This window comes from Miniopterus schreibersii, assembly GCF_964146895.1.
Source record: "Miniopterus schreibersii genome assembly, chromosome: 7".
Lineage (NCBI taxonomy): Eukaryota > Metazoa > Chordata > Mammalia > Chiroptera > Miniopteridae > Miniopterus > Miniopterus schreibersii.
Genome location: NC_138108.1, coordinates 69,926,520 through 69,947,867, shown reverse-complemented (window position 1 = coordinate 69,947,867; position 21,348 = coordinate 69,926,520). Strand labels below are relative to the sequence as shown.

The 21,348-nt window shown below is 46.0% G+C and overlaps 1 protein-coding gene across 5 annotated transcripts in view; it reads left to right on the top strand.

Moving 5' to 3' along the window:
* The window catches only part of MGAT5 (alpha-1,6-mannosylglycoprotein 6-beta-N-acetylglucosaminyltransferase), a 310,933-nt gene that overhangs the window by 222,612 nt on the left and 66,973 nt on the right, over nucleotides 1–21,348 (top strand). For all 5 annotated transcript variants that reach the window (XM_081142187.1, XM_081142185.1, XM_081142186.1 and 2 more), the window contains one exon: nucleotides 7,237–7,370. In XM_081142187.1, the coding sequence (XP_080998313.1) occupies nucleotides 7,237–7,370 (134 nt within the window). The remainder of the gene's footprint in view (nucleotides 1–7,236; nucleotides 7,371–21,348) is intronic.

The following is a 21,348-nucleotide window of genomic DNA, read 5'->3' as shown; positions in this document are numbered from 1 at the left end:
TTGAGGCTTCCAGTCATGTTTGTATATACACAGTCACATCTGAATAGTGGCTTGTAGACCAAAAATATTGCCTCACAAAATAGGAGTTCTAGAAACAAGCCTTCCCTTTCACGCCGACAGACCTGTTGGCTTCAGCAAAGGGTCAGTTGCTTCCACGTACCATTTTCCTTTTAGGCCCTGACAAACAAAGGAGCTATTTGTGATTTAAACTGACTTTTGGCCTTTAAGTTGGGTGAGGAAGACTCGGCACTGCTGTGCAGACCAGTGAGTAATCGGACCAGCCTTGGCAATTTCCTCTTCAGCCTGAGTCCCTTCATGAGCAGTGTTCTTCTCAGGAGTCCATTCATCCTAAATTGTTTTTTGACACTTGAAAAATTGACTCTAGTGTGCTTCTGTCAATGGTTCAGGCACTTGGCTTTTCAGCTTGGCTGTTTATAATAGTTTCCCCAGCCTGAGTCCCAGTTGTCTCTCCCAAAGAGCCTAGTACCAACACCATTTCAAAAAATACCAGTTTTGGTAAAATTCAAAGCAAAACATCACTCACTGTCTGTGTACAGTTTTTAAGACCAGATAACTTCTTGTGTGATGTAACTTGATTTTTCAATAAAGTTTTTTCTATCATGCCTGTTTCATTTTCACAGAAGTCAGAATTAACAATGTGAATATGATAGCAGGCGATATTCTTCCTCATTTTAACAAAACTTTTCAAATATACAAAAAAGGTGAGAGAAATGTATAGTAGAAACCTACCACCTAGACTCTGAAATTAATGGTGTACTTTATTCCATGACATACTAATCCATGAATATCTTCTTTCCATCCATCAGTTCACCTTTTTTATGGATAAAAGAACACTTAATCCTTAGATGTTTTAACATGATATCATTAACTAGAGTTCAATATTGGTCACCAAACCAATTGTGTATATTTCTTTTATTTATTTATTTAAATATGTCTTTATTGATTTCAGAGAGAGGAAGAGAGAGGAGAGAGAGAGAGATAGAAACAGCAATGATGAGAGTCATTGATTACCTGCCTTCTGCACGGCCCCCACGAGTATGTGCCCTGATTGGGAATCAAATGGAGATCTCCTGGATCCTAGGTCAATGTTCAACTGCCGAGCCACACCCACCAGACTCTCTCTCTCTCTCTCTCTCTCTCTCTTTCTTTTTCTTTCTTTCTCCCTCCCTCCCTCCCTCCCTCCCTCCCTCCCTCCCTCCCTCCCTCCCTCCCTCCCTCCCTCCTTTCCTTTCTTTTTTAATGTTTTTATTAATTTTAGAGGGAGATGGGGAGGAAACATCATTGAGAGAAACACCCATCATTGATCGGTTGCCTTCTGCACTCTCCCTACTGGGATCGAGCCTGCAACCTGGGCCTGGGCCCTGACCAGGAATGGAACTGTCCACCTCCTCTCGGTGCATGGGGTGATGTCCAACCAACTGAGCCATTCTGGCCAGGGCTGTGTATTTCTTTTTTATCTATAACATTAAATTAGTTTATTTATTTACTACCTGTCTGCCCAGCTGAATATAAACTCAATGGAGGGAGCTTCCTTCATGCTTGTCAGTTCACTGGTATATCTTTAACTCCTAAGTTGTTACCTGGCTCATAGTAAGCGCTCAATAAATGTGCTGATGTTGAATGAATGATGGTATTTTAAAAGTCTGTACCATTGATTTGTTTTCCTTCCTCCCAGCATCAATCTTTGTGACCTGGATAAAAAGATGTGTTAATTTATCAGTTCAATAAGTATTTATTGACCACCTATAATATACCAGACCTGAGCTAAGTTCTGGAATAGAGTGATGAGCTGCCTTGAAAAGCAAGGTTTGGTTTGGGATCTTTTGTGTAAAGAGCATGATGCTAGGAGTTGTTTAGGTATAGCCTCTGCTGCCACATAATCTACCCACAAGTCAATCACACCAACTACTTAAGTATTCCTCATTGACTTAATCATGTGTTCAAAAAATATTTGCCAAATTTCTACTGTGCTCTGGACTCTGGGAATTCATAGCGCATAAAACATGGCTCAGTCCTCAGAGAGCATGCAATCTGCCAGGGGGGACAGTGATGTGTGATGAGGCTCTGGACTCTCCATGGTCTGAGAGGGACCTGCTTATCTCAGTCTTAGGTAGCTAGGGAATCCCTCAACTGGAAGGCGATGAGAGCTGAGACTTAAAAAGAGAAGGAAGGGATAGATGTGCCAGGCATATGTCAGCATGAGATAAGATGAGAAAATGTGGCATTAAAATCCCCAAGAAGGTCATCATGGAGCAGAGGTATTGGTGGGAGGGTGACCTGAAATGAAACTAGAGTGACAGGTGTGCTGCCCTGCTTCAGCCTCAAGGAGGCGAAGACTTTCAGCAGGAAACTGCACTATTGTCACATATTAGTTTCAAAGACCACCTTGTCAAGCAACACAGAAGATAAATTAGAATTAGGAAGCAGAGAGAAAGGGGCAAGCTGGAGGCACGGAGACTACTTATACATCCACTGCAGCCTTTACAAGGGTGTGATGATCTGTGTGATGCTCACTGATGTAGATGGTCAAGAATTGGAAACACCCTAAATGTCTGTGGTAGAGTGTATCGGGCAGGATTTCTTTCATATCAACTTGATCACAAGGATTTGTTGGCTCTTCTCACTGGGAATTGTTGAAACCAGCTTTAGGCCAAGCTGGATTCAAGGCTTGGAAGATGTCTTTACTCTCTCCACATCTTGGCTTTGCATTTCTCTGGATTGGCATCATTCTCAGGCAGGCAGTCCTCACATGGGCACACAGATGACATCTACAACTCTCAACTTCCACCCTGCCAGCTCCATGAATGGAGCAGAAAGACAGTGACTTCAAAAGCAGGTCTGACTAATCCTAGAGCAACAGTGATTGGGGGACTTTGGATCATAATAAACCCATCTTTCAACTAAGCTTTGATCAGGTAGAGTCCTCTGGATTATGTGTCCTATTCTCGGAGGCATGGAGAGAGGGGGCAGCCAAGGGAGCAGGATTCTGCCGGACTGAAAAAGACTTGCATGGCCTAGAGGAAGGGCAGTTAGTTCTACAAAGAGTAGTGCTCGCAGCCCAGAACGGGGCACCCCCGCCCATGGGATGAGTTCACGCACTGAAGCATTGTGCCGCTATAACAAGCAGCGATGAGCTGTGGTTATTAACCCAGAAAGGTACCTGTGGCACATTGTGTAAGTGAAAAAAGTTCCCGAAAGAGTAGGTATAATAGGATCCAATTTTGATTTGAGGATAAAAAAGATCCCTAAGTCTAGGGGGAAAACCCATTTAACAGTGGCTATTTCTAGGTGGTAAGACGATGGATGACATATTTACTTTCCTTAATACCATTCTCTGTTCTCTGAAAGAAGTTTTACACTGAGGGAATATTTCTATTATTATCAAGAAAAATAATGGTTTCTATATGGGGAAAAGGAAAACTTATCTATTGCAGAGTCTCGGTAAGAATTGATGAGGCCACAGCTAAGAAAGGTGGGGGGCGGAGGGAAGGAGTTGAAAGAGTTTTCAGAAGCTGAATCCTTAGGACTTGCTGAGTGACTGGCTGAGGAGGAGCCTAGGCTGGCTCTGGGGCCTCTGCCCGTGGTGACCTGGCGGCAGGGGGTACCCAACACCGTAGGGCCAGCAGTGGGTAAAGGCCAGCAGACAACCTGTTAAAGTGAATATTTGCCCTTCTTAGAGATTTTGAGGACTTAGTGGTAGGAAAACAGACCTTGGAGATTTATGCCATTGAAAGAAGGTTCCATTTGACTTCATAAAAATTTTGAATTACATTTTAGAAGAAGACATTATTACTGCTTGATACGTATAGTGTATACCTCATTTATTCAGTAGTTGGTAAGTTTGGTGAGGTTAGAAAATCGTCTTTCTGTTAGAATCCCTCAACACCTAGCATATAACCTGGTTTGTAGAAATAGTGCTTTAAAATGTTTGTCATTGAATGAATTATTGAAGCTAAACTCACATTAGTTCTTAAGAGAAGTCATTGCCATAATCTGCTCAGGAAACTCATCAGACTGATTTTAATCATTTATAAATAGGCACTTACAAAGTCCTTAAAATAATGCTTTTCTTAATTAAAAACATTGTTTGTCCTAAATTATTTTAAGACCATTGTTAATGTTTAGCAAATCCCCTCTAATTTATAAAAGTAAAACAATCAACTGGGTCCTATATACATAGAGCATAAATTGCTCGAGAAAGTGAGGTGATAGATGATATATTTTTCCCTGGGTCTTTCATATGTATTTCTGTCTACCTTATAACATTATTTTCCTCTGAAGCACATTTACCACTCCAGTTCACAGAGCCCAGAAAAGACATTATTTGGACTGTGAGGCTATGTGTTTGAAGTGCTTTAATAGCTTGGGCTCTGGAACCGGCTGGTCTGGCTCTGAATCCCAGCATTGTAGCATGTAGACATGGGTAGTTTAAGTAACTCAGCCTCTCTCTCTGTCTTCTCATCTGTACAAACATGTTACCAGGTTGTCATGAAGATGAGTCACTAGAAAACACTTAGCACATAACTCAGCACGTCGTTAGAACTCAAGGATCAGCCATTTTTTAAAAACACATTTGTTTAGCTCCTAGGATGGAGTGATTTTCAGAAGTACAGGATTTCTTGTTGTCCTATTTGTAATGGGATTTCTTTGATTTACCTTGAAATATGTAAATGCCGTCTCTTTGAAACCCTCCCAGCACAGCTGAAGTCTGTTTCCATCTTAAGGCCAAGCAAAAAGACAAAGCTTGGTGTATGTTTAGATCTCCACAAAAAGGCCGTTTCAGGTAGCGTCAGCCTGCACTTGAGACATTTGATTTGTCATAAGCAATTATAGGGTGTCACCATGCAGTATCCAGCTGCTGGCCAGCTCCTTGGAAGCAACTGTAGGCCAGACCTGCTGTTATTTCCAAATCACCTGTTGGGCCAGTCGCAGCTGAGCCGCCCCTCCTGTGTGGACTCCCAGGGTCCTGCGACAGGATCTGCGGTACCTGGGAACAAACACAAGGGTCTGACCATCTCTCATGGAAGACGGCTGTGCCCTGTGAGCACTGCTGGTATTTCTCCTTAAGTATCATCTGCTGCCCTTAAACTGTGCTTGCTGGTTGTTGATCCTCAAGTTTAGTTGAAATAAAGTGTTTGGACAAAAATTAAAAAGAGGAGAAGTTGTGTAATTCATTGTTCAAACAGTTTCCAAGTTGACTTAGTGCCAAATTATAGTCACAATGCAGGAAAGGCCTGCCATTCCTTACAAGTTTTTGAATAAATTATTACTCACCCCCCACCCCAGCCCCACTATTCAAATGATACACTAGGGGGATCTTTGACACAAAAATATAAACGTGTATGAGTTTTTTTTCTTTTTGGGGTTTGACAATCATTTTATTTTTTACTACTACACTTGAATGTATTTTAACATGAATTGAAACCTATTAAGTGGTTTAGATGCTAGATTATTTCATTTTTTTCAAAAGGTGCCCATACCAGGGAGTAGATCCCTGAACTGCAGAGACCGATATCAAAGCATGAAGCTTCGGTCACCACATAGATTTCCTGAAGGTAAAAAACACAGTCTCAAAGGTGTCAGATCCTAGTTCAGAGTATTTACAATTAACCAGAGGTTTTACCTCTAAGCTGCCTTCTGAATGGACATGGGCTCTCTTCCTCACCCCATGTGCCTTCCTTCCCCTCCTCACCAGCTCAAAAAAACAAACAAACAAAAACAGAAAAACACCCAGCAACGATGCCCTCTTGTTGGCAATAGAATTTATTCAGTAATTTACTTTCTGGCCAACTGTAGCCAATGCCATTGCCTCTGGGCACTTGTTCAAACACAGAAATGAAATAACAGATTGGCGGGGCCACCACAAGTCCCCAGTCACAACCCCATTATCTCGTCACTCTGTCACCCCCATTAGGCAGAAGCCTGGGAGACGGGATGGTGATAGCACAGTATTTATGCAGCCTGGTCCTCTCCACAGTTCAGCTTTCCACCAGTGCTCCCCCTTCATCTTCAGCCGGGTGTTGGAGAGAGGGCCCGGGGTTTCGGGTCCCCAGGCCTTTGCCAAGGGCCTGCTCGGCCCATCTCAGGATGCCGTGCTGTGTCCTGCCTGCGCAGGGGCTCCTGAGTCCTGAGAAAGCCAGAGCCAAGCAAAGGAACCGACTTCCTCTGCTTGTTGACCACCCACCTGTGAATGAATATGCTGTGTTGAATGAATATGTGCTGTTGGATTTTACTGAAGGTGGAGGATTTCTCCGCTTAAGTTATTTATAGCTGTTCTGTGCAGGCGAGAGTCAGATGGAGCAGTTGCTTCATTAAATATTGTCGGGTCTCTGCAGGGTCATCTCCTTGAAAAGCAGATTTCTCTGGACAGAGTGACTGTACAGGATAGGAGCATCTTTGTATCCATAGAGAACCATTTTCTGATTGTTGCCTTCTAGTGAAATTCTGTTAAAATTATAGGCACAAGAGACAAATGTTTGATGAGAGTTTGCGGCTGCTTTCCCCATTGGTCAATTGTTGAACTAGTGAAGTTTTAGAACTTGGATTATGTGAGATCCAGAGGAAAATGCCTCTCTCCCCAGAAGAGTCTGTCCTGTAGGCTAGACACTGTGGTTGGCTGTTCTGGGTGGTTCACATCCCAGTGGGCTCCACCTTTTGTTTCTTCATTCTGTTCATCAGTTCAGTACAGCCCCAGAGTTACGTCTTTCATTAGTAATTCTTAGAGGGTTGGGGTGATGTTGTTTGGTTTTATCCAACTGGAGGATAGTGAACAGAGCTGGAGTCCAGATAGATTGTGTGGGGCCCACCGACAGCATCCCCACCCTGTGGGGAGCCACAGACTCAGCCCTGCTCCCTACAGAGTTCTGGTTAGTAGTCGGTAGAACCCAGGTAAAGGCATTTCTGTCAGGAGACAGTGGCCTTGTTCTGAGGAAACGGGTAGGAGGAGAGCACACAGCTGAATGCTCTTTAGACAGGTGTATTTTCCACTAAAAAGAGCAGGATTTGGTTCAGATTAATCCATCCTGAAGAGAATTATTTTCATGTGAATGTTTTGCCGGGGATGTGTGGGAGCAGCCGTTCCTCACCCCTCCCAGGTAAGAAAGAACGGAGTAAAATAAAAACGTTTAGTTATATGCGAGATGGCTTGTATTAAGCTTGTAATTGTTCTTCTTGCCGGTTAAGTGCTGACTGCCCTGCCCTTTCCTTTCATACCAGCTCACACCCCGGACAACAGCTTCCTGGGCTTCGTGGTGGAGCAGCACCTGAACTCCAGCGACGTCCACCACATTAACGAGATCAAAAGGCAGAACCAGTCCCTCGTGTACGGCAAAGTGGATAGCTTCTGGAAGGTGAGTGGGTCTGCTCACCTCCCTCTCTCCGAAAAGACGCTGTTGGGGAATTTTGTTTCACTCTGACCCAGGATGTGATCAAGCCCGGTGCCCAGGGCCTGACCGGATCTGCTAAGAAGTCATCGAGAACGTGCCAGGATTTGGTGGCTCGGCATTTGGGTGTCTAGTAAAGGCTGTCCCTGCTCACCCGCACAGAGCCTGCCCAGCAAGGCCCTTCTCTTTGCACGTTGGAAGTGACACATTACAGCTTCTTTCACATCCTGTGCTCGCTTCCAAAAGCCAGGTTCCCACAGAAGCTGGTTATCTTTCTGGAGCAAAGCATTGCACAGAGAGACCCTTTTCCAAGTGGCTCTTCGCCTCTGCCTTTGGAGAGAGGGTGTGGAAAGCCGGGCGCTCCCTTTGCCTGGGCAGTGCAGTGGCCCTCGCATCCGCTTGGCTGGAGTCGGTCCTCATAGTGGTCAGCGTTCAACCAACAGGGAAAGGAAAATGCCTGCCAGGACTGCCTGCGGGCGGTTTGCTCAGGGAGTTCTTGGGCAAAACAGCATTCTTGGCCATAGACTGAGCCAGGTTTTCCCAAAGTGTTGGGCTGTTGGGCCCCATGGTGCCCCTGGATGATTTCCAGAGCACTTCTGGGGAAAGTAAGGCAGGAAAGGAACCAGTTGCCGTGTGACCTGCTGACATGACCACATCTTTTATATGGCAGGTGTGGGAATTTCATAATTAGTTTTGAGGACATGTTTGTGTAGGACAGAACAGACTCCAAGAGTTCAAAACATGCCTCTTTCTGAACGTGAAAGTTAATCACTTTCTGGAATGATCAGGAGCAGGGGTCTCACATTACCGTGCCTTGCCCAGTGAGGAAGTTAGAGGTCAGCCCCCTGAGGCAGCACACGCGATGTGCAGGGTCCGAGCTCCCTGCTGTGGGTTTTCTGACCCGTGTTCAGAAGATGAAAAGCACTGCTGCCCCTCTTCAGTTCTAAAATGCTGACTGTGGTGCAGAGATGGTAAAATAGGCCTTTCCAGGGAAGTGGATTTATTTTTATATAGTAACTCTTTGCTCTAATGGTTAGAATTGTCTTCATATAGTATCTTGGTTCTCTACTGGGGGCAGTTCCACCCCGGGGGTCAGGTGGCAGTGTCTGCAGACAACATTGGTCGTCATGACTGTGGGGAGGCACTACTGGCATCTAGTGGGCAAAGGTCAGGGGTGCTGCAAACACCTGACAGTGCACAGGACGGCCCACAACAGGGAATTGTGTGGCACAATGTCAGTGGTGTGGAGAGGTTGAACCCGGGCTGGAAAATAAGATTTTCTTCCTACTTATATTATTCTACATGCTCTCCTCTCGGATTAAATAAAACCAGGCTAAATTATAAATGGTTATTTAAGATCTTCCCATGAATTTATACATCTTTGTATCAACATTTGCCCATGTTAACAGAACATTACCCAACTGACTTTCAGCCCAACTTGGGTTAAAAGAAACACATTGGGTGTTCTCATTCTCAGCTCAGTCGTGAAATGACTGGATCATGGCCCTGATTTTTGGAAGACGTGGGCTCTTTAAAAAAGTATAACTGCCTTCTCCCCTCTGCACCTGCTCAAAGAAAATAGTTTGCATGTTTCTGTGGGCTTGACCTTCAAGTTATATCACTTCTGTTTTGAAACCAAGTGCAGCTTCCTCCTGGGTGCCTCTGCCAGCTTTTTTGGTTTTCCTAGAAAACTGAAACAATAAATCAATTTTGAATGCATTGGAATCACCTTTTCTTGGATAACATAAGGCTGCCACTGAAAGGATGGTTTCTTGATGCCAGTCAGAATCCCCAAAGTGTAAGCCATGTGATTTGGAGTGTGATTTGGAAATTCTTCCGAAATTCTGCAGATGACCCAACCTTCCGAGTGCTGGTTGCCCAGCTATTACACAATGCTGCGTGGCAGTGTGTCTGCATTAGTGTTTGTCTGAATACCCCAAATCTGGACTGTTATTTCAGTTTTATTGCATCATCATTACCCAGCATTCTTTGATGAGAAAGGTACAAAATCATGAAAAGTTCTGTAAACTTTTCACAAAAATTGAGGACATCTCCTCAGACTCTTAAACACAGCACAGTATGTGAGAGTTCAGTTGCTTCTCTCAAAATGCCTCATCCCCTGCTATCTAGCGAGCGTGCACAGAAACAGATGCACCTGGCAAGTGTGTTGTTCCTGCACCCACATTCCCAGAGCGGCGTTGGACACCGACCTCAGCGGGCTGGAAGTTTGGGAAGTTGCTTTTCCCATCCTTGCTCCATTCTCTTCCCCGCCCCCTCCCTCCTTTGCCTCAGGGATCTCTGGGGGTCCGTCTTGTTGGTGATTGGCAGTTGTGATTCAGGCTCAGCAAGCCAACCTGTATCAATGAGATTTTTCACTTGGAATTGTGCAGAGCAGAGGGACAGGGACAGTGACGGCTGTGGGACAGAAATTAAAAGGATGTATCCATAGTGATGATGAGGTCAAAGCAGCCTTCCAGTGATGAAGCAGGACCAGTTTGGAAAGGGAGAGGCTGCTGTCAGGAGCATGAAGGAGCAGAGTCACTGGGAGGAGAGGGGCCACCGTGAGAGATGTGGGGCCATTTCATGGCCAAGGTACCCTGTGGTCTTGTCTTGATGTTATAAGGTATGGTGGAGGGAGGGGACCTTGCCATCTGACTCCAGAATGCCAAACACACCAACTTAGGAATCATCTCTACCCAAGACCCTTAGCATCAGATGACATGCTTACAGCCTAATCCCAAGTACGGATCCCTTTCTTAGCCCAAGAACCCACAGTTCTAGGTTCTTGACATCAACCTGTGGGGCAGGCTGATCATTGGTGTCAGCTACCACATGTGCCTAGAAAAAAGAGGCCTCCAGTGTGGCCCATTTCAAGGTCCTTCAACATCAGGGAGTGAAAAATTAGTTTTTGTGGAAATTAAAATTAATTTAAGTCTTGCTTAACTATATTATTTACTTAGCCTAAACATAACTGAATCTTCTGTTGATGGTACTCAAGGTCAGCATTTTACGTATACCGGATCCCACCAGGATTCTCTGATTACTCATTGATACACAATTGTTGCTAAGGTAAACATCCCAAAGGTCTTGCTCTGAGCACCTTAGGGAGTAAGCTAGCACAAACGGGTTCAGAGGTGGTCCTGAAACTCACCAGCTTGTGAGGCAATGGACTGCTTTGAGCCATAGGTTTCTGGCCAGTGAAAGGGGAGCAGTAACAGCTACCATATAGAGCAGGGCTTCTCTGCATGCAGAGCACCTGGCATCTTGTTCGGATGCTGAGTCTGTGGTTCTCACAAGCGCCCAGGTAATGCTGATGTGCTGTTTTGAGTAAAAGGCCCTGGGGTATTTAGGATTGTGTAGAGTGCTTGGCACTGAGTACCTGGCCAGTCAGTGAAGCAGTAATTCTTGTTTCCTCTTTACCTTTGCCTTCCTGCTAATCTGTCAGACTGCCAACTATCATGTTACTTTTTACTACTGTTCCTGCCTGATTCCAGTCACTGCCCAACCTCACTTCCCGCTCAGCACACTTACAGGTCTAGTCTCTGGTGCCCGCCCCTTAGACTGGGGTGAACCTGTGTAAGCAGTGGACTCCAAGAGGATGTGAGAGTGCAGGGTCTTCTGTCCTGGTTTGTACAGTAGGTGCTTCCTGGGCAATTTGGCATAGTGTCAAGCACACAGACTCGGAGCAAAATAGCTGGGTTCAGATCCTGCCTCTGTTACCAGCAGCCTGGTCTTGGGCAATTTACTTGGCTTCACTTGGCCTCATTTTTCATGAAGAAGATAACAGCATTTCTGTATAGATTAAATGAGTTAACATATGCAAAGTGCTTACATTAACTCACAGTCTCACAGTTAGTCTGCTGCTATTATTAATATCATTATTGGGTCCAGATTGGAAACATAGTAAGAACTGCTGCGGGTGTGAGACGGGGTGGGGGTGGGGAGTAAAGGCTCTGAGGAACTGGCGAATACCAGCCTGCCCGAAGACATTCAGATTCCAGTTTTTAAAAATGTTTTTATTGATTTTTAGAGAGGAAGGGAGAGGGAAAGATAGAAACATCGATGAGAGAGAAACCCCACATTGATCGGCTGCCTCCTGCAGGCCCCTTACTGGGGATCAAGCCCGCAACCCCGGCATGTACTCTGACCAGGAATCGAACCAGCAACCTCTTAGTGCATGGGACAGCACTCAATCCACTGAGCCGTACTGGCTGGACAGATTCCAGTTTTTAAACTGTGTCTGTAGTTGGCAAACTCTTACCCTTGAGCCAAATGTAGCCTGCCATCTGTTTTTGTAAATGAAGTTTCATTGGAACAGAGCTACACCCATTTGTGGCTGCTTTTGCACTAAAATGGCAGAGTTGTGTAGTTGTGACAGAGACTCTCAGACAAACCAAGCCTAAGCAACTTATTATTGGCCCTTTACAGAAACAATGTGAGACCCCTGAACTACATCACGTCCCAAGTAAGTCAAGGCTCCTGTAGGACACGTTTAGCCAACGGTCCCTGGCATCCGAGTCTGTTTAGCTTGTTTGGTGGTTCTCGGTTTTCTTTCCCTGTGTGATTGAGACTGATGGAAAATGAAGTGTGCTTTTACTGAAATCTCTGTTAGTCCCAAGACAGAGCCCCAGGCCCTAGCCTGGCCTCCCGTAGTAGGCGTTCAGTAAAGCTGCCACTCATTCGCTTACTGACACGCTGATAATATAGAAGGCTTGTATTAGCGTGTCTACACCTGTCTAAGCCTCCGCAGCCCTCGCTTCAGGAGGTGTACGCCCATTCCTTCTGAGGAAGCGAGGACAGCTGTTACCCATCTCCTCCATCCTGGTTTAGGGATGAGGAGCTGGCCTAAGGAAATGGAGTGACTTGGCCAAGGTCCCACGCCGCATGACGTGACAAGTCCAGAACCAGGATCAAGGTTCAGACTTCTTCTCTAAGGATCCTGCCTCCCTGCTGCCCCTTGCTTGAGGAGCTGTCCCTCTGCCCTGAGCCTGGAGGGCGAGTCTGTGTTTAGAGCAGGATTGGGGAGCCAGGAGGCAAGGTCTGCATGAGTGACTTATGTAAGCAGCGGGAGCCCTGGGCAAATACTGGCATGACAGGAAAGTGTTGCTCCTGGCTGCTCATCACACAGGGAAGCCAGAACAGCCTTGCAGTCAGTTCTACAAAGAGTAAAGGCGCCCGATTTGAGCAATTCAAATTGTTCCCGGCTCCAGACCCCAAGGGCCTGGCTTGCCCCGGCCCCAGCCTGCCTGGCAGCAACGACAATAAACCAGTGTCAACTGAATTAGGAAAACCCCTTTTAATCTAGCGGGCAAAGACTGTGTGGCTTTAAAGTATCCTCTAAAATGACGCGTAATCCCATAGCCAAGGCCTAAGAGGGCAGCCCACCTTCCAGAAATGTGACGCAACCTTGCAACCTTTCTCTCTCTTCCTAATACCTCGCCCTCCGTAATCCAGTCTCCACACAGCAGCAGCCAGGGTGATCTTTTTAAAACTGTAAATTGGATTGTGTTACTCCTTTTCTTATCCCCCCCCCCATGGATTCATTTTAAACTTAGAGCACATGCATTTATGATGAAATCCAGCCTCGGTAGGTGACTTAGCGAGGCTCCCTGCGAGCAAGCCACATCTGCTCTGCACCCACTGAGGCTCTGGCCACACAGGTCCCACACGCCACTCCTTCCACCTGTGGCTCGGCCAGGCCTCTGTAACAGCTGCTACCTGCCCTGTCCTGCCCCAGCCCTTGCTTCCTAGGACCACCCTGTCCCACACACGTGCCCTGAACCACTTGTCACCCCCCCTTATCCCTGTCACAGCATCCCCTTCCTTCCTTTCATGTAATTTTAATCATTTTATGATCACATATTTACCCTTTTCCATCAGTCTCTCCTTACTTGCTAGACTGTAAGCTCTTTGAGGGCAAAAATTGTTACTGATTTTGCTTTACCCAACACGGTGCCTGGCACATAGCAGGGGCTTGCTCAGTACCTCCTGGATGAATGAATCAGTCTCCTTTTGATTTCATTAAACTCAGTTTTCCTGGGGATCCTGGGATATGACTTGGAATGTGTTTTGCTTTGGGCATTGCCCTGTGCTCTGAGGTCCAAGGGACACTAGAAGAGCGGATTTGAAGGAAAAGGAGAGGAGTGATGCCCATGTGAATTCTGCAGACCACATAGAGATTTCCAGGTTTTCAAAGCCCCTGGTGACAGCAGTGAAGTGGCAGGGCCTGACTCTGGGTCATGCACATGATTTCTGGGTGGGCACCTCCGGCCTGTGTTTCCTCACTTGTATACATGAAAGTATTGGTAAAAAGAAATATTGTACAATAATATAGCAGACCTCAAAATAATTATGCTGACTGTAAGAGCCAGTCATTAAAAAAAAAGTATGATTCTGGGTATATAAAACTCTAGAAAATTCAAACTAAACCAGAGTGACAGAAAGCAGATGGGTGGTTGCCTGGGGAATGGTGAGAGAGAGAGAGAGATGGGTATGTCCACTGTCTAATTGTGGAGATGGGTTTATGGTATGTGTGTGTATACATATATATTTACGAAATTGTATGCTTTAAATGGGTGCAGTTTATTATACGCCAATTCAGCCTCAACAGTGCTATTAACATAAATTAAAGTTGGCAAGCAGTGACCTTAGGGGCCACATTCGACCTGTGGACTGCAAGCTAAAAATGGTTTTCCCATTTTCAAAGTCATAAAAAAACAACCAACCAGAAACTAAAACAAAAGAATATGTGACAGACTTATGTTTTTCTACAAAGTCTAAAATATTTGACATCTATTCCATTACAGAAAAGGTTTGCTAACCCCTGGATGAGATAAATTATTTACCTATGTTCATTGGAGCCCTGGCCAGGACCCAGCTACTGTGGGAAGTCAGGGGGTGGCCACCCAGCATGCGTCCCACCAACCATGGTGGCACTGACAGATTTAGATTTCCAGTCAGAGTTCACTGGGAAAAGGGTTCAACTGCTTTAAACAACCAAAAATAAATCTTGAAAGTCTCTGGACTGGGTAACCTCTGAGTCAAAGAATCCCATTCTGAAAACTATGTAATTATCTCGCTCACTAATTTGGTTGACTTGAGCTTAGTTTAAATTAATGCAAAAATGGAAAGGGGAGTAGTTTGGAGCAATGCCATTTTATATCCTAATAGGAATTAGCTGCTCTTAGTTATATATTGTTTTACTAACCCACTGAAGACCTTTGTAATTAAAGAATGTACTGGAATCCTAGAAAAGAGCACCTTCCTGTAAGTAGGTTAAACTTCGGCATCCTGTTTGTCCTTCAATCGGCTTGGCCAGACTTCTCTTCCCAGATAATGTAGAGATCAACCAGATACATTTAAACCTGCTGTAAGTTAAATTGGCATCCATTCTGAAATAACAAAATTGGAGACCATTTTGTTGAATTTGCTGGGGAATCTAATATGATTACAGCTGTTGGTTCTGGTTCCAACCAGAAGAGTGTTCAGAAGTATCCCTATATCTCCCCCAGTCTATTCCCCTTGGGGGAAACATCAATCAGAAAAGACCTTGTCATGACCCCTTGAGACCATGCTTGCCAGTGGCAGGGAGCACGTTGTGTTTCCTCGGGGAGGAGTGAGGTGTGCCAGTGGACAGCTGCCCCTCCAGGGCAGCCCAGTCTGTGCGTGGTTTTTTTTATCTCCTGGCACTTGATAAAGTGCAGTCACATTGCAGAGCCTTTTCCCCAGATTCAAATGCAAATTTTTTTTGGAGGGGGCAGGAAGAGAAACATCAGAAATGAATCATTGGGTTGAAGATTCCAAGGGCTACAGTCCAGAGGACTTAAGGATTTTCCAAAAATAGTGTTGGTTGTGTGCTGACTATAGTCTTACCCCGTGTGGCATCTTCCTGAGCACGTCAGTGTTTGATGAGCAGATATGTACAGGAGGGAACACTGAACTTAGACAACCCTTGGGCAGCCTTTCTTCCTGTCTCATCAGCCAGTGAGTGGTCTGTTCTGTTTCAGCAGATTTTCTGCTATCATCTTAAACCGGTGTTGTTTACTAGTCCATAGAAGAAAGAACACATTCTACTTGTAGCGCAGGTCCTGAATAACGTCATTTCGTTCAGCATCCTTTCGCTATGATGTTGATAAAAATTGATTCCCACTTGAGGCCACTGTCTGCTTGGAGTTTGAATGTCTATGTGGGTTTTCTGTGTGGGTTCTCCAGTTTCCTTCCACACCCCAAAGATGTGCACATCAGGGGAACTGGTGTGTCCGTGTTGCCCTGGTCTGAGTGAGTGTGGGTAGGTGCGTGGCCCTGTGATGGAAGGGTGTCCTGTCCGGGGTGGGTTTTGGCCTTGCACCCCGAGCTGCCAGGAGAGACTCTGGCCACCCATGAGCCAGAACTGGAATAAGTGGGTTAGAAAAGGATGACCTTGTTTTATTCATCCTTCTTAAATGTATGTAAAGCTCACATTTATTTTAGTGTTTAATATTAGAAGTGTTTTGGGTCTTCATTTAGAAGTTTGGTGATTTTTTTGTGACCAGAAATAATGCCATAGAAACTTAACTCTTGTTTGTATCAATTAGCCTCTGGTAAAGTTGATTTCGCTATATGTTATTTTCCTTAAAGATGCAGTTTCCAAGAACCTCTTGTCGACATTAAGGGAGGACTTGCTGTGCCTCTGTTTCTGACCGAAACAGGGATCGAAGACCGTCTGGAGCAGTTGGCAGAGCTCTGTCTGGGTGGGAGAGTGAAGCCCAGATTCTGATTTGAGCTACACCACTCCCTGGCAGCTTGTCCTTGGAGTTGATTTGCCCTCGGGTCTCGCTTTCCTCGTCTGTAAAACAAGGCAGAGAACTGGATGTTCTTTTGTTTTGCTCCCCAGAGTTCCATAATTCTATAATCTAAACTCCTTCTTCGCCTTCTCTGATTCTTTCAAGAGCAAGGGCACAGAGAGGCAGCCTACAGGATGACTTTATGGGCCATCAGAAATAGGATAGAGAGATGATAATTGGGCCAGGCCAGGCACAAAGTCCATAAAACCAACTGCCCGAGGAAAGGAGAGGGCTGCTGTGACTTAGCATCCATGTGTGTCAAAGAGATTTAAGGGGTTTGTTCACAGTAAGCTCATGTGAGTCAACAGTGTGGAGAACTGCCAAAAATTGATAATGGACCTTCAGTGGAGGCATACTGTGGGGAATGAGGGCCGGTAGTTCCCATCTATTTGAGAGCACCCAGCGTGCTCCACTCCCGGAGGCTCTGGGCATGTTGGTGCACATCCCTTTCTGCACTGTGAGCCCAGCTGGAGGCGTGGAGTCCCTAGAGCTCCGACTCTGGAGCCAGACTGGTGGGGTCCCATCCTGGCTCTACAGCGACTAGCTGCGTGATCGCCGGCAAGTGCCTTGGGCTCCCTGTGCCTCTGTCCTCTCATCTGTAAAATGGGTGTAATAATAACCTACTCTAGAGTTTTTATGAAGATCATATGAGTTAATAGATATAAACTTATTAGAACAATGTCTGGTATTCATTAATGTTGATGTTAGTTTGCTGTTATTAATATTATCTCAGCAAATTAGAACCGTTTGATTAGAGTAAAATGTGGGGTGACTTAGAGCCACGCTCTATGGAGACTGATTGAAGAAATTGGCATGTCTGGCCAGGAAAAAAGGCTTGTTTGAGGCTGTAGGTGGGTGGGCGAGGATTCTGAAGGGGTGGCAAATAAATGAGGAATCCAACTTGTCCTGGATGACCCTCAGAAGGACAGAAAATAGGCTGCTAGTGAACTTGCTGAGCTTTCAGGGAATAGCAGGAAGCGTCACTCAGCCGTCCAAAGATCAGGTGAGCCACCTGGGAAGCCATTAGCCTCCTGTCGCTGTTGGCTGAAGGGACATTGGCTGGGCTTTGGGAGAGGTGTCATTGGTGCCAGGGGGATGTTGAACTGCCTGAACTGTCCTGGCAACCAGAGACTGTTTGTAGAATGCAATGAGAGAGGCAGGAGGGGGAGAGAGGCGGCAGGGAACACTCCATGGAGGAAAAGCTTACCCACGGGCTGGTGGTATCAGGGAAACATGTCCAGTTGACTGCTCTTTCGCAGGGCACAGCTTTCTGCCTAAAGCAACAGATACAGCCTTGGACCCCACAGGCCAAATCTAACTCACAGACGTGTTAGTTGAGGCAGCACAATATTTGTTAAATTGAAAAGTGTTCCTGGTGTTGGGGAAGGTTGGTCTGGAAAGCTGGAACTCCTGGCTGCTCTTAAATGTAGACAGTGTGGCAAATTGGACTCACATAGCCAGGAGTGACTGGTGCTAAGTCACGGCTGCCCCTCAGGTGGGTTAGGGGTTCCTGGGATGACAGTGCTTTGGGGGCCTTCTCTAACCCTCTTCATGACCTATTTGGTCCCCAAAGGTATCTGAGTTTGCGACCTTGCACTAGGGAGCCCAGGAAGAAGCTACTATCTTTGTCTAGTCGTCTCAGAGAATAGGTTTCCTCTGAGGAGGGTAAAGGTAGAAAAGGAACTTTGAATGGAATCATGAATTCCTTCGAATGACCTGTTTGGAAGTCTGTCAGGTTTTGAGGCATAAGGTGCTCAGAAAGGAAGACCAAGGGCCCCTTTCAGCCTGCAGCTCCAGCAGGAACCCCAGGTCCTTGAAGTCTGTATGTGAGACTCACAGTGTTTTCTCCTGGTCAGCGCCTAGCCCGTGAGCACTTTCTGGATGACAGCCCAGCCCTGATTCTGGCTGCCAGAACTTCTCCTGCCAAGTTTGTGGTCGAAACTAGGTTTTCTTCTTTGGGTTGGCAGTTAGGAGGAAGGGAAGAATGCGTGGCAGGTGACTCTGTCTGGGACTGTGAGCCTGTTGGCTTGTTGCTCTCGCACAATGTAGTGAAGCCCTCGGCCTTCCTCCCGCCTGGGAGTGGAGCCTCTCCTAGAAAGCACTGTTGTGGGTCCATGCAGGAGCCTGGCCTGGTCCCCTGATCAGCGCTGATTTATGGGGTGTTTTGCTGAAATGATTTCCAGCCTGTGTTCCATGGAAAGGCAGGAAAGCTTATGTTGGTTCATAGAATATAGGTCAGTGGTACACAAATGTGCTTGATCATAAATTCCAACTGGGAACTTGTTATACTTCCAGATGCCAGGGACCCTCCTCAGCCTCATCTAAATAGAACCTCCAGGGAAGACCTGGGGATTGTATGTTAAAAGAATCACAGGCTCTAGATGATTCTTTTAAACAGTAAGTTTGGGAAACATTGTACTAGGGAGTCACCAACTTTCCTAGGTTAGAAAAACTTTAACTGGCTTCTTCCTTACGCATAGTGTATGGGTGCTGTGTAGCCAGCAACCGCCCCATGCTGTAGAAGACATGGATGCCCTTGTTTTACCTGGCTGCCCTCTGTCCCCCAGGCCTTTGCTTTCCAGTGCATCTAACATCTCCATGACCATCCTCCAAGAACCCGCCCTCTTATTTCCATGGTAAATAGCAAGTCCCTAAATTAATACCTGAGGTGGTACAGTCAGCTGATACAGGTTCCAGTGAAGTCTCTCTCACAAATGCTTGCCTTTTAGTCCAATATTCAAATAAGAATTTGTAGTAATTTGACAGGTTAGACAGCCTTTCCATATAGCGTTAGGAAGCATGTGTTGGTTTTACAGCTGATAAAACAGCCTCAAAGACATTTAGAAAAGAACTGACCCACCCTAAGTTAGGGATGAGCCATAGATTTCTTTATTTTTATTTATTTTTATTTTTTTAGAGAGAGGAAGAGGGGATGGGGGAAGGAGAGAAAGAGAAACATCAATGTGAGAAACATTGATCGTTTGCCTCCTGTACACGCCCCAACCAGGGATCGAACCCACAACCTAGGTATGTGCCTGTTTGACTAGGAATCAAACCCACCACCTTTTGGTGTATGGGGTGACACTCCAACCAACTGAGCCGCACCGGCCAGGGCGAGCCATAGACTTCTTGATGCCATGTGTTCAGCTATGACATTGATACTTTAGAGAGGTCACTAATGGTCCTGCGATTTGACTAACGAGTGGTAGAATTTTAGACCTTGTCACAGGTGGTTGCAGAGGCCTTTGAGGAGCGGGTCATTTCCTGGGTGCCCCTCAAGAGAACCAGCAGCCGGTTATCTACTCTGTCGTGACTGGCAGTCCTCCCAGAGGCATAAACAGCTGACTGCAGCTGCGTGAAGAAAACATGTAAAAGTATTGTGCACAAAAAGAGGTCCCTTGTGCTCAGCAGAGGGTCTCCTCCAAAAGCCAGGGCTGGCCCGGGAAGCCTGAGGCTGGGGCAGCCTGGGAACGTCCTGAGGGTGGGGTGTTTCCAGAAGGTTCTGAATCACTGCCTACCACTCCAATTGCTTGGGACGAGTTCGATTGTAGCTCTTAGTAAACACAGCTGTTGTGGTTGTAATTTGCCTTGAGGCTTTTTACTATTATTCCAACCCTAACAGTTTGGCAACTGATAGGGAACAATGGTGTTTGGGGGCTGGGAGAAAAAGTTGCTGTCTGCAAGCAAAGAGAAGAGTAAGCTCTCTGTAGACAAAGCCACTGAGGGAGCCCAGGCTCCTGAAAACCTGTGCCATAGAGAAGGAGGTGGCCTCCCAGCTAATGACCAAAGGGTCTGAAGTCCCCAAATGCTGAACACCATAGGGAGGAGCCAGATAACCCGTGCAGAAAGGAGTCATGGAAGCCTTGCAAGACTGTTTCCTTGAAACGAAGAAAGGGTTAAGATCATTGTTGCAGAGAGAGGGAGACTTATGCCAGGGAAATTATAGCGGTCTGAAAGGTATGGCTTTCTGGGTGTGAATAGGAACAGATGTGTAAGAACAACTGAGATACCGTATTGATTGATGTTTCTCCCAAATAGAGCATTGTTAAAGCATAGCTTATAGGAAAGCTGTTCTGGATGGAAATTCTAGGCATAGTTCAAGTTCTTCCAAAAGCACAATCACAGCTTGAAGGGACATACCTGTATCAGCCATGCCAGGCAGTAGTGGTGGGGCTGGGGGAACACATAGCACTTCTCAATGCGGGATACTGAGGACTGCTTGGAAACTCTGGTGGTATCAACGCACACCACCTGGTGGCATCTCAGCCCAGCCCAAGGTGTGAATTCCCAGGAGAATCAGAGGTGTGGAGATTGCCAAGGGCAGAGGAAGGCTTCTTGGGGGAAGGGGCATTTGGATGTATTTGTTTTGTCCAGGATTGCAAATCCCTGAGGCTGCTGCAGCTTCAAGCTGGAAGAAGGAAGTTCATTCCTAGATGGCACTGCTAGAGTGTTCAGACACCTAAAAAGGATGCCTTTAAATGAGTTCTGTCTGGTTTTTTCATCAGCCCTTGTTTAGAAACTCAACAAAGAGCGAAATCATGGCAGTAGAAGCGAAACTGGACAACAAATGGGTCTGGGCTGCCTGTCACTACGTGAGCCAATTAAGCAGAGACAGGGTTGAATCAAATATGAGCGTTTATTCCAATAATGCCGGCAGTATAGGAGAGCAGGAGGGTCATCCACATAAAATCTGCTCTAACCCCCCACCGCCACCATAAGCCAGTTGCCTATATTGGGTAGAAGAACAAAGATTACTGGGGAAGTTGTCAAAAGGAATAAGAATGGGTATAATGGTTACAGGTTACAGGAAATTCGGGCTGGGGAGTTTGTTAAAGGGTGAGGCACGCCTCCCCCCCCAGGTGGAGGGGAATGTGGGATGGGAGTCACAAATGGCGGGGCCTCCAGAACTCCACTGTTTTGGGAACAAGGTTGTTAATCTTTCCATGATGATAAGCAGTTCTCGGAACAGGAGAATGGACCTGGACCGCATTCCCAGGTAACTCCCATGTCCCCGGGCGGACAGTCATCAACCAGGTTAGAATGTGCTTCCTCTAATCAGAACAGAACAATCACAATTAACAGCATTATTAATACTTCTACCCCTAACAGAAGGAAATAGAACT